This window comes from Copadichromis virginalis, linkage group LG20 (genome assembly GCF_057382275.1).
Source record: "Copadichromis virginalis isolate Kocher_CV1m ecotype Utaka linkage group LG20, C_Virginalis_male_GT1.1, whole genome shotgun sequence".
NCBI classification, from domain to species: Eukaryota; Metazoa; Chordata; class Actinopteri; order Cichliformes; family Cichlidae; genus Copadichromis; species Copadichromis virginalis.
In genome coordinates this window covers 7,717,458-7,731,500 of record NC_140637.1, presented here as the reverse complement: position 1 = coordinate 7,731,500, position 14,043 = coordinate 7,717,458, and the positions used below count along the sequence as shown (strand labels likewise).

At 41.9% G+C, this 14,043-nt stretch overlaps 1 protein-coding gene across 1 annotated transcript; it reads left to right on the top strand.

Annotated features, from left to right (window-relative positions):
- The first annotated feature begins 8,567 nt into the window (after positions 1-8,567).
- actr5 (actin related protein 5) lies at positions 8,568-14,043 on the top strand. Its single transcript, XM_085444360.1, has 9 exons — positions 8,568-9,067; positions 9,269-9,507; positions 9,622-9,791; positions 10,044-10,261; positions 10,820-10,984; positions 11,395-11,499; positions 11,728-11,867; positions 12,081-12,213; positions 13,309-14,043. The coding sequence occupies exons 1-9, from the start codon at positions 8,684-8,686 to the stop codon at positions 13,627-13,629; spliced, it is 1,875 nt and encodes a 624-aa protein (XP_085300486.1). The 5' UTR covers positions 8,568-8,683; the 3' UTR covers positions 13,630-14,043.

Below are 14,043 nucleotides of genomic sequence, written 5' to 3'. Positions count from 1 at the left end.
ATCTAAATTTAGAAACGAGCCAGAGGACAGTAAAAGTTCCGCATATTTTCATGCTTGGCTTGAGCTGCTTTGCCAGCTGCTATTTGTGTTCAGGCCAACACAGTTTTTGTTAGTGAGTGTGTGTCATCATGTCTGAGTGTGTGTGTGTGTAGGACGGTGAGGAGCTGGGATGAGACCTTGAGGCGCTTCTCCCTCCCCCATGACACGCGCAGTCCCCGGGCTAACGCCGGGACAGGATCGCTGCAAATGTCACACACACGGGCGCGCACACGACTGCAAACACGCAGCTCTGGTACATTCAGCTCCATCCGACATAAAAACTCGCTGCTTCCACTCGAAAATAATATCAGTAACAGTGAAACAGATTAAAAAGGGAAATAAAAGTGATAAAATAAAAGCCCGGATTAAATCCTGTCGAACAGAATAGATTTATATTTCGCTTCCCCTTGAAGAAAATAAATCGATTTTCAGTTTGACTTTTTTTTTCTTTCAAACTGAGCTACTTTAGCACTGGCTTCTGGGGCGAGCAGTTTAGCTTCCAGGCTACAAAGAGAAGGATTAATTCAGACTCCGTGTGTGTGTGTGTGTGTGTGTGTGTGTGTAGGCCTGAAATAGGAGAGGCTCACAGCCCCGTCTAACAGCCGTGCAGTGCTGACTGGGAGCAATAATCTCTGATAGTTGCCATGGCCACAGTAATTGGACAGGGTGTGCGCGCGTGTGCTTTGAGATTTCGGAGAAAAGAGTTTTTGTTTCAGCACCGGTCGGGTTTTTTTTTTTTTCTGTCTGAAGGCTTAAATCGAACCTTTCCCTTCATTAATGTATAAATTAAAGCTGCACTGTTGAGAAACAAACAGACATTTTTATATGCAGCTGCATAAATCCATATCAAGCAACACCGATGCACTGATTAGTTAAATAGAAATCATAAAATTGAGGGGGAAAAATCAGAAATAAACACAAAAAAATCATGAATATTATTAATATGTGACTGTAAATATATTTTATTGTAAATCCAGTGTCTCACATGTTGTTTCGAGTCCACCTCGGGTAAGTAGAGGAGTGAGGGAATGTAGGCAGTGGATCAAACCACTGTGAGGCAGTGCATTTTATTTTACTTTGTAACATTGTGGATTTCATTGCTCACAATGATGATTTGCAGCAATGGAGGCGAAAAATACAGTTTCACTGTTTGTGTTTTTGGGTTTTTTTTGTCCCCCCCAAAAGTCGGATCTTGTTCCCTTCTATGACTGTAATTTCTGCACATGGCTCCACTAAAAATTACATTCATTACTACTTGATTTTGTTACACACCTCACTTAAACCCCAGCAACTCACTCATGCTTATATCAAGGTTTTTATTCTACAATGACACACTGGCAGATTCGTCTGAAAGAACAGAGTTTGCTGCAGTTATTCGACCACACTATTTGTGTATCTATGAAGCGCCTTGAGGCGACTTATGTTGTGATTTGGCGCTATATAAATAAAATTGAATTGAATTGAATATTTTGGCCTGTGTGGAAATACAAAGTTGGATGGGCCTATCGTGACTAATTCTGGTGGCTGTGAATGGACAGGTGCTTTTCAGGGCGGGGTTTGTGAATGAGCACGTCCTTCTACAGCTTTGCTCAACCGGATGAGAAGTTGGATTAGCCAGGCTAGTGAGAACACCTGTATGGCTGGAAGGCCCAAACGTGTATTATTTTTCTTAAATACCCAGCGGATGAAATAACCAATAACAAATTAAAATTTTAGAAATACCTTTTTTCACAGTCTCTCTCTCTCATACACACATATCTGATGCATGGATAGTGACAGGTGCACAAACACATTCATCACTCTGTGGCCCAAAAAGATCTGCTAGGCTTACAGGGCCAGGCACTGAAGAGAGCGGTAGTGACAAACCCTGTGTGTGTGTGTGTGTGTGTGTGTTTTGGTATGTGATGAGAGAGAGAGACAGAGAGACAAAGGAGTGCAGTTTACTGTGTATGCGTCTCAGCGTGTGTGCTTGAATGCGCAGACGTGACAGGGCGCAGAGGAGAGTCACAGAGGTTGCAGCGTGCCTCTGCTATATCAGAAGTGTTCAGAGTCAGAGTCGTTACATAAACTGGTCTCTCTTCCTGCTTTCTTCGTTTCTTAACACTACCACAAACGCAGCAGTTACTGACAGTATTATCTGATTTGCTCTAATCGCAGTAATTCTTTCCCAAACCTTATCCTCAGCCGAATCTTATCCCAACCTTAAACCGAGTTTTCAATCAGAAATCTAGTTACATTACATTTGATTTGATCTCAAAATACGCGAAGACACATGACTCTGTCCAAACCAGTGCAAACGAACATTTTTAAATACTGTAGTAATTTAAAATGTATATACTACATTCTGTAGTATGGATTATAAACCATCCAACTAGGGGTTCATTGGAAATCACTGAAAATGTGTGTGTGTGATCAAATGATCAGTTAAACAGGTCTGTAAAATGACGGTTTTCAGCGAGTAACACTCGAATTTAAAAAAGAAAAGAAAAGAGAAAAAAGAAAAAAAAGAAAAAACAAATGAGGAAAAATGCACTTATTGGCTTTGGCACTGCTGCAGGCTTCTTAATTGTGCTCCTGCCATAAATGACACAAACCTAAACAAACGACCAAGGATGGTTAAAGCTGCCTCCTCAATTACAAAAAGAAAAGCGATAAAAGGAGGGATGTCTCCTAATTCCGTGCTGATGTGGGCCAAAAGAAAGTTCTGTGTTGCCATGACAACGGAATTAAAATGAGTTCAGAATGCTGTGACTCACGGTCACACACTTAATCCACACTGACGGATGTTTTTCCTCCCAAAACTGTGTGCGGGGGAAAAAAAACAAAAATATTCTGAAGGAGAAACTGTAGTCACGTCCTGCTGTAAGGAGGTGAAGCCCTGCCCATTACCCACTACCCACTGACTAACTGCATCTCATCATAGTGAGACTTATCGTCGCTGATAAATCACCGATGTATTCATAAACATTTTTAATGAAACAGGACCTTTATAACACGCCCCCTCTCTTTCAGTGGGGACTGTCTGTTCATTCTTCCACAAAATGGAGGCTGCCTGGCATCACGCGTGGCACTCCCATAGTGCTTGTAGCCTATCAGTTGCCCCCTCCTCATCACTGCTGCCTGGATGACAAGCACAACAAGCATAAAGCTGCAAGCGCTGTGCACAGACAGCAGCACAAAGTCACGTCTCGCCTCCTAGGAGGAATGGACGCCTGTGTGTGTGTGTGTGTGTGTGTGTGTGTGTGTGTGTGTGTGTGTGTGTGTGTGTGTGTGTTTTTGAAAGGACAGAATGTAGGAAGGGGATGAATTTTTCTCTGTGTGTGGATAGTATGGATGCGGTTGTGTGTGTTGTGTGTGTTTGTGTCTTACCAGTGGTATGTAGTCATGTGTGTGTGTGTGTGTCTGAGAGGGTGATGTGACCCAGATCTGCTTATTAGCATCAGGAGGAAGGGGGCGGCAGTCACTTAGAGCTTTGTGCCTGAGCAGTGAACTGTGCTCGTGCTTTAGTGACACGCCATCATACTGTAACCCCCCCCCCCCCCACCTCTCTCTCTCTCTCACACACACACACACACACACACACACACACACACACACACACACACACACACACACACACACACACACACCTTTATCTTCCTCCCCAACGTGTCTCTGCTATCCAGGAAATAATGCTGCCCCCAAAAAACATGTTATCTGATTATCTGTATAAGTGTCCGTTTATTTGAGAGAAAAGCTAAATAAAAAGTGTATCATAATCATAATAATAATAATAATAATAATAATAATAATAATAATAATCAGCAGAGCTCCTTTGCTGGATTTGCACAATACTGGCCCTTCAGTCCTGTATTTCAGTCTTCAGTATTTTAATGGTTTAACTGAGTGTGTTTGCCTTTTGTGTGCATTCGCTGTGTTTCAGTTTCACAGGATGTGAAGTAGATGAAGTGTACATTTGCACATGGTGGGCATAATGGTTATAAAAACAAAGAATAAGAAACTGCAAGAAGAAAAGATGAAGATAAAGAAACGATTCTTCCATTTTAATACTTGACATAACATCTTTTTTTGCATCTCGTGTCTCATTTTTTGCCACAGTGGGTTCCATTTCCATTAAGATAATGCAGCGGATGGCTGATCTGAATGGAAGCCGACTGGGACGTACAGTAGCTCTCATGTGCAGGTGCCCCACATATCCAGCTGAGGCTTTGCCTGGTCAGCTGAGAGTAACAGGATGGCAGACGGAAACAATCCAGGAATTTTACTGGTGAAATAACAGATTGAATGGCTTCAGCTTATACTGCGTGTGTAAAAAATAAAACAAAACAACAATTGTAACATGCATTTTAGTTTGCACACAGACTGAAATGGCTCCAGTGGTTAGAGCCAGAGCTTCAGACTAGAGGGAAAAATCTTGTGAAAGGCAATTATATTATTCTAGAGAGGAGTTAATATTCTTGTATTACGAGATTGAAGATATAGACTTACCAAAAAAAATCTGTATGTTTAATAACAGATCTAATCCGAGAATCTGGCTATAATAACTCAAATATGAACTATGAATGAAAATATGAGCACATAAATTACCCTCACACGGTGACATACGACCTCTAGTGGTGAAAGGCAGGTATATTTATGTCACTTTTTCTATAAATGTGGATACAAATCGTGGTAATGTGCGTCTCTTTCTGCCCCTGCGTTCCAGCACAAGTTTCCAACATTAGAACATTTTAAACATCTACGATTGTCTGCTACCACATTCCCACACATTTTACCCTCTGTTTTTCGGGACCCATTTCCAAGGGCGTAGATTTGGTTTTGGCATTGTTGGGAACGGATGATTCAACCACCGAACCCTGTCCTGTTTCTCCCCCCCCCCCTTGATAAAAAAAGGAGAATATACTTGCGTACATATGCTACTCTACATGCTTTTAAACCATTTAATTTATATTTATATAATTTATATAAACATTTATATGTGAATATATAATGTTGAATTACTATTAAACAAATGACTAAGTAATTTAGATTTTAGTTTATTTCAGCCATATTCCATATAAATCAGGTAAAAATAAATAAATAAATAGAGTCATGACAATAAAAGAATATGACTTTAAGAACTTAACAACATTACTTCAGTTATACTGCACCAACATCTCTTACACATTAGCACTAAGGGAACACTGAATGACCTGCTGGTTTTTGTCCATAAAACCACCAGGTCTCTCAGCAGAATTACGCAACATTTTAGCCACACTATTGCCCCGATCAAATCAGTGAGCTGGGATTTTTTATTCTGAACATGAACTACTGTTACAGCAACAGACATGGACTACTGGTGCCCCACACAACAACTCAATGTCCACTATGTGAAGGAGGCAAACACATGCCTGCTCCTCTCGTTAACTGAGATAAACTGCTGGCATACTTGTTTTACATCTATACTGTTCAGTCTCTCCTGGTGGACATGGCATACAGCAGCATTGTTTAATCTCATTTGAGTCATTGTTAACTTTAGCCATGCTTTTAGTCTTCTGAGAGCACTGAAGCTTCTTTAGCTTCAGTGCTCTCAGTCTCAGAACATGCGTTTTATCCTCAGATTAAAATTATTATTATGTGCTTGATGTGCCTCACCTTTGGCCCTGGCTCTTCCCCTCTGACTGCACTAGGACATACTGCCACCTGATAAAATAACACATTGATTCACCTGACAAATAGGACATACATGACAATAAGAGTAAAATGTGTAGCTGCTTCAGTGTTTCTGTCAATTTGTGCAGATCTTGACTCATCAGTAATGTTTGTACGGTGAGTGCATTTTTAAAACAATTTGTGCAAGCTGCACTACAAGGTGGAATATTTGACTACCTCATGATATTTTGTCTCAAAAATATGAATATATCAGTACCACTAGGAGGAAATTATTGTGTCACCAACATTTTAACATTAGACATATAATTTTAACAGCCTCTGTAAACTAATATCCTGGCTTGCTCGAGGCTGCCGTTTTCCCAGACAGTTTCAATCAAAATTAGAAATGAGACTGAGAGAACTAATAGTGCTGCATGTTGTGCAGTTAGTTTCCAAAACACGTTATTCATGGTTACATACAATTTTAGACTGATGTGGGCCAAACCCTAGCATAGCCTGTAACGTTATTATGACGGACACATTTTATGAGTGAACTTGACTTTAAGTGACTTACAGGTTTCTTTGAAAATAACTTTCTTATACCCAGGTTCTTCCTTTTTGCTGCCATCCTCCTCTCTTCCTCCAGGTTCTCGCAGCGCAGGCTTGGCGCTGCTAAAACTAAACAGAGCTCCCTGAAAGGCACAGCCAATCACATTGGCCATATTTGTCACATGCGGTAGGACTCCAGTGGAGGACGTAATTTAACTCTTTCTGCACCGCTGGGTGAATGAGACGTTGACAGATCGTTTTTTTCTTTCTGTCTGGCTTGTTTTTCTTTACTCGAAGAGATCAAATTATTGGTGGGGACAATTCAATAATCGCCGGATATTGGTGAGGACATATCCCTTCCGTCCATGCCAAATCTACGCCCTTGCCCATTTCTCATTCCCAGCTGGAAATTAGGGATGGGACATAACAAATACAGCTTTACATATGCGGATTATTATCAATGATGAGGTCAAAAAGACTCTCCGTTCAGGGAGCATCGGTTACATTAGAAGACAGGACGTTTTGGAAGATGATGAAACGTTTCAGAACATGATCCCTTTTGGCTTTATTGGACAGGACAGTGCTGACAGGAGACAGGAGGGTGGGGAGAGAGCAAACGCGGGATGACATACAAGAAATGGCTAATAGATCTAATAGTAACAGAAGAGAAGACCTGTAGAGTGTGTGGACCCAAGAGGGATTGGAGGACACAGTAGACATAAAGTTAAAAATGCAACACAGAGAGCAAAAGTGTGCAGTCTAAACCCGAAAACGTTAGCAGAACTTAAAAAATAATGCAAAAGATTGCCTCAGTTGCATTCGGTACTGCTAAATTTAAAAGCTTAAGTAGATTCGTTCAGTTCAACAGCATTTTCTTGGCCTTCACCAAAAACGCACTGCACTATTATATTCAAGAAATATTAAAATAATTCTCTCAAAAAGAATATAAAATGCTAAAGACATGATATGTACTTTTGAATATCTCAGTTGCAGATTTGATTAATCAAACTGTAAACTGTTAAAACTGTAAAATTCTAAATTGTACATATACCACTGTCCTGGTTCTGTTGTTGTTAACGTTTATATTCCAAACAATGACTATCAGAAATTTCTTGTAGTCCAGTTATTGCATCAAAAAATGATATAAAACAACAGCCCAAAACAAAACTAGACACTGTGCTCTGATACAGTTATCCAGACTCTTGAGTTTCTAAGTTAGGGAACAGTTGACCAGCTCCAGACTTCTGTACTCTAAATGAATACAGTGTTATTCAGTCCTTTGCTAATAACTGAAGTAGCAGATGTAGAGCATAGATCACTCTAAATACTACCAAGAAGTTCATCAGCAGTTCTTGCGAGGTCACTTTAAAGGATTTCAAAAAGGAAGGAAGGAAGTCACATGATAGGGTGAGGCAAGGTCTCACCCGAAACCTCTGCTGATAATGATCCACACCCCTTTTCACACCTTGGCTCATGTCATGAGGCACATGGTCAATAGTGGGTCAATGACCATCTTAAGGGACAACTCCCACTAGGGCTTAAATACCTGGGAATCTCCATTATTTGTTCTTAGAGCTGAAGAAGCTGTTTGGATGAGAGGTGAAAATTCTTCAAGAAACTCAAAGAAGTCCAGTTTCTTTCCAAGCTCCTTAGATTACTGTGACCTGGAACTGAGAACCTACACAGATGTGATGGGTCTTGGTGTTTACCATACAGCTCTCTGAAACTCTATACGGGGTCTTTTTTGTAGATAAAATAACTGCATTTCAAAAATAAATTGGTGATCAGGAATTAAAAATAATTTAAATGTTTTAATTGTATTTTGTTTAAATTAGCTAGACCAGCCATTTTCAAAGTTAAGAGTGCTGGGGCTCACCCAATCTTAAATCTTCACTCTAAAAAGAAATACAAGAAAACGTGATGAATTTACTTGAACATTTTATTCAAAATATATAACTAATATAGGGTTTTGGCTATAAATTGCTCATACTACCCAGTCATATACACAGTTTTAAGGCTAAAGTGTGACCCACCTGCCACTGGGACACGAACTTCAAAACAAGAGCAGTAAATAAGAGTAAAGAGTAATATCGCAAACTAACCACGGCCTATTCTCAGATTTAATTAACTTTGTATATAAATACAATGGATAGATGGAATGTAACTGTACATAAATGGGGCCCACCTGCAGTACCTTGCTAGCCCACCAGGGGGGTCGTCTCATATTTAGGGAATCACTTAGCTGGAATATTAGTCTTATGCTTGTGCTTTTCTCCATTCGGATTTGTCATGTATAGTGTGCGTGTGTGTGTGTGTTTTAATCAATGTTTGTTTCCAGTTCGTATTGCTAAAATCACACACATCAAGGTTATATGATAAAAGTGATTTAAAAATCTGTCAGGAACTGTAAATCTGCGACACCGAGCCTCCAGTCGGCTGTATTTTGCAGTTACACATTTTCAAAATGGCTTCCAAAGAAGGACCGGTGTGTCAGATTTTCTCGTTCCAGGACTGGAAAGCCTCCCCTGATCCAATTCTTGAGCTCCCCGTACAGTATCTGACCCATACACCCTCTCCTATAGTGATAGATAACGGCTCCTTCCAGACCCGGGCCGGCTGGGCGGCTCCGGGGGCCGAGCTCGACCCTCCGCGGCTCCTGTTCAAGTCTGTGGCGGCGCGAAGCAGAGGCGCTGCCCGCAGTGAGACCCAGATCGGTAACGACATCCCCAATTTGGAGCCGCTGCGGTGGCTGCTGAAGAGCCAGTTTGACCGAAACGTGGTGGTCAACTTTGAAATCCAAGAGCTCATCTTCGACTATGTGTTTACACACCTGGGCATCACGTCAGAGGTGAGCGGAAGTTAAATCAGTCATTTGTAAGTGAAACGTTGGTCGGTTTGAAGGTTTTGTATCTGGAGTTCAGGATTAATTGAACAACTTAACTCCCGGGATATTTTCTGCTAGCTGTTTATAGTCATGTAAGTCACCTGGACACCCAGACAATACATCAACACCACTTTATTATTATTATTATTATTATTATTTTTGCAGGGTAGTGTGGATCACCCCATTGTGCTGACAGAGGCGCCCTGCAACCCACTGCACTGCCGCCAGATGATGTCAGAGCTGCTTTTTGAGTGCTACAGCGTCCCATACGTCTCCTATGGTGTGGATTCCTTGTACAGTTTCTACCACAATAACAATCAAAGGAAGCTCCAGTCACCACACACGGGAATCATTCTGTCCTCAGGTTACCACTGCTCACACATCCTGCCGGTTATTAATGGCAGGTGAGGATCAACATGCACAAACGAATGATTTATATACAGCTTTTACCGTTTGCTCTGTTTTCCTGATTTTTATCACACACCGTAGTTTTAGTTCTTATCTGGTTTTTGTTCGAGGTTGGATGCTGTGAATTGTAAGCGTGTGAATGTGGCTGGGAGTCAGGCAGCGTCCTACCTGCAGCGCCTCCTGCAGCTGAAATACCCAGGTCACCTTGCTGCCATCACACTCAGCCGCATGGAGGAGCTGCTGCATGAGCACAGCTACACTGCTGTGGATTATCATGAAGGTACAAATATATCCATGGACATGTAACTACGCATTTGTTTTTTTATGGGACAGCAATTAAATGCTTTAGATTTATGATAGCTGAAGAATATTTTAGTAACATCGGTAGATTGCACACAGTGAGTTCCTCCTCAGAACTACTAGAGAAACAGATGACTGTGAATAAAAGGAGTGAGGAGTCAGCACAGAGGTGCATGCATGTGCTCTCTCCTCCCCTTGACTTTGCATTTCCTCTATGCTGTGTTTTCCGCAGAGCTGGAAAAGTGGCGCAGCCCAGAGTTTTATGAGCGGGAAGTTCACCGTATGCAGCTTCCGTTTTCGAGTAAGGTGCCGGGCGGCTGTGTGAGTGTAGAGGAGCGGCAAGAGAGACGAGCTCAGCAACTTCGACGACTTCAAGAGATTAATGCTCGCCGCCGAGAGGAGAAGCTGCAGCAGGACCAAGAGAGGCTGGACAGACTCTTAGCAGTACAGGCAAGGACCTTATTGGACCTTTTAAAGTTCACAAGCACAAGAGTTGTCTCTCTGATGGCGGATTCCTGTCTTATCAGTCAGCCTGTTTGTTTCTCTCATCTTTTTCCATTTTTTTAAACGCCTACCTTTCTATATTTCAATGGAACTGTCATCAGGAGGTTTGGATCTTGTTTTTAGGCCGGTACATGCATGCATACTTATAGTAGTTGTAACGGTAGTGCAGTGTTGACAAACAACATGATTTCTAACATAGCACCTGATTGGCAGATAAAATTTAATTAATTTAATGCGCTTCCACTGGGATTGCGGGAATCATTTGCAACACTATGGGTGACCAAGCAAGAGCCAAAGAGAGTCGCAGAAAAGAAATGCATAATTTAGATGTTGGCAGTTACACTGCGAGTCAAAGACGATTGATTGATTGTTCCAGCTGAGGACGGAAGACAAGATGGAAATTGGCACTCGGTAATAAACACATAAAACAGTATTTCACCTACTGATCATAGAGTAATGTGTGTGTGTGTGTGTGTGTGTGTGTGTGTGTGTGTGTGTGTGTAGGAGCTGCTGGAGGACGGCCTGCTGGATCAGTTTCACAAGAGTCTGGTGGAGCTTAACATGGATTCAGCCGAGGAGCTGCAGTCGTACATCAACAAATTGCAGCTCGCTGTAGAGCAGGGTAGACAGAAGCTGCTGCACAGTGATGGAGCAGAGGGAAAGGCGGAGGTAGGTGTTCTGCCATCAAGTTTAAAAAATAGAATTCGGTTGTACTGACTTGTTTTTGCATGTGCTGTGCCCACATTTCCAGGCTCTGTGTCTGAATCAGTATTTGGATAAACAAATCTGCAACTGCTTTTTGGTAGAAAACAGTTAATAGAAGAATGCTGAGCATATGACAGTGTTAGCACTGTATCTATAATGAGATGGTTATCTAAATAATAAGAGCTCAAGTTGTCAAATTACAGTGAAAATGACTACAGAGCACAAGTGAAATTGAAATGATCCAATAATTAATTAGGTGTAAATGTCATTATCACGACTGTGCTGCGAGGCTCTACAGCATCTATGCTTGATTGCTGCGGTGGATGTAGTGCTCCTGACACAAAGCCTGAGGCTGTTCTGTGGCTCTCTGTCAGGTGTCAGAGCTGGAACAGCCGATGGACGAGACAGATGGAGTGGCACTGATGGATTCTGACTTCCCCGAGGACTCGCTGCCAGAAAAACCTGCTAATGTGGTTCAGGTAATGGCACAGGATACCTGAATGTCTCAGAGACATGTAGAGCCTCATTAATGCTGTGCAGGGAAATACCTGCTGCGGTCATGTGTGGCAAAATGTGTAGAAAAACTTCCAGTAGTTTTTGAGCATAACTTTGCTATTGCAACATTTGAAACATGTGGTGGTGTCAGTACTGTCATAACTTCACGTTAATGAAGGAGAACTTTTTTTTCCCCGCTCCTCCTCCTCCAGCCCGTGTTTAACATGGCGGAGTACCACCAGCTCTTTGTGGGGACGGAGCGTCTGCGGTGTCCAGAGATTTTGTTCCAGCCTTCGCTGACTGGAGAGGAGCAGATGGGACTGATGGAGACTCTGCAATATGTTTTGGCCAGGTAATGATGGGATGTAACGGTTGTACACAAAAGCACGAATATGCAGAGAAGTTGTATAAACACATAACCTCATCCTGATGAAGTTATTACAAGGAGCCAGAAAATGCTATGTTATATAAACATTCTTTTATTATTATTTTTTTATTAGTTTTTTACTGATGGTATTTATTTTTTTGTTAATGATGTGAACTTTGATGCTTTAATCACAAATAGGTACACTCCAGAGCAGCAGGAGGCGCTAGTGAGCAATGTATTTCTGACCGGAGGGAACATGCAGTATCCTGGGATGAAAGAGAGGGTAGAGCGAGAACTGCTGGCCATGAGACCCTTCCAGTCACAATTCAAGGTACAGCCTGTGCTCTCCTAAAACGCTGTTATGTTTACTTTGTCAAAAAATCTGAAATCTTTTTTTGATAAGGACAAAAAAATCTAATATAGTTCAAACAGTAACCACAAAAAACAGAAAACAAGAGCTTTCAGGTGGACGTAAAACCCTGGACTTTAAGCTTTTGTGTTTTCTCTGGAAAAAATCTTGAACATAGTAACGGAATGCAAAACGCCACAAAAAGGTTGTATCGTCTCTTTAAAGCACAGGTGTCGAACTCCAGGCCTCGAGGGCCGGTGTCCTGCAGGCTTTAGATGTGTCCTTGATCCAACACAGCTGATTTAAATGGCTAAATTACCTCCTCAATATGTCTTGAAGTTCTCCAGAGGCCTGGTAATGAACTAATCACTTGATTCAGGTGTGTTGACCCAGGGTGATATCTAAAACCTGCAGGAGACCGGCCCTCGAGGCCTGGAGTTCAACACTCCTGCTTTAAAGTCATCAGCTCAAATATTTTTCTAAAGTTCAACATGGGATGTGACATAAATATAAATGATCTAATGTACACTCACCATACACTTTGTTAGGTACACCTGTTCAACTGCTTGTTAGTGCAAATATCTAATCAGCCAATCACATGGCAGCTACTCGGTGCATGCAGGCACTGAAGTTCAAACCTAGAATTAGAATGGAGAAAAAAAGTTTAAGTGATTTTGAAGATTGTCCCACCCAGCCATCACTAGAGTTTACAGAGAATGGTCTGAAAAATAAAACATATCCAGTGAACGCCCCCACAGCCGACAAATCATGTCATTATGGACCAAACTGTCCTGAGGAATGTTTCCAGCACTTGGTTGAAGAATTAAGGCAGCTCTAAAGGGGAAAACGAATCCAACCCAGTACTAGCAAGGTGTACCTAATAAAGTGTCCAGTGAGTAGCCAGCCATGTAAATAGTGCATATAGTTAGATATGAAGCAACAGAGCTTGTTTCAAAATAAAGAAGTGAGTTATGGGAACCGTTATGGGATAAATGACTCCAGCTAAACTTTCCGGTCCTTTCAGATGTTTTGATTAGTGTTGAGATCATCTGAAGGTAACCTAAAACTTCTTCATAGGTGACCATGGCGTCTTGTCCGGCCTTGGATGCCTGGCATGGAGCACGAGGCTGGGCGTTGGAGCACCCTCCTGGAGCAGTGTCGGAGGGATGGATCAGCAGACAGGACTACGAGGAGAAAGGAGGCGAGTATCTGAGCGAGCACTGCGCCTCCAACGCTTTCGTTCCCATGAAGATCGCTAAACCCGCTCGCCCTGCTGAGCCACCCGTTACAATGCAAGCATCTACAGAAGGTCCTGCTGCCATCACCATGGTTACGACAGATCCGACCCCCTCCTCCTCTACTAGTGCTGTTGCTGATGTTACCATGGTTACCACGTGAAGCAAAGCTCTCTGATATCACCCCCCGACGTGTCCGAAGTTCAGGAATGATTTCAGGATGAAGTGAAGGGTTTCACTTTGTCCTCTTTCGTTCAGCTCGACTCGGATCGTGCTTTTTCAACAACCGCCAGAAAGCTGCTGTCACTCCTGCTGAACGCTTTGGTCTTTGAATTCCAGGCGCTGGGAAAAAAACCCTAAAATGAGCTTGAGAGAGACGGGAAATGCATAACTGTAACTGAATCAGGAGTATTGTACACTGCTGTTCTTGGTGAAATCACAAGAGTTCATATTGAACAGGGATCAAATGAATGTTGTTAAAGGCCAAGAGTATTTTTTTGTATTATTGTGTAAATATAATTTTATTTTGTATGTCTGTGTTTTTAAAAAACAAAACAAAAACATTTCCCCTCTTGGA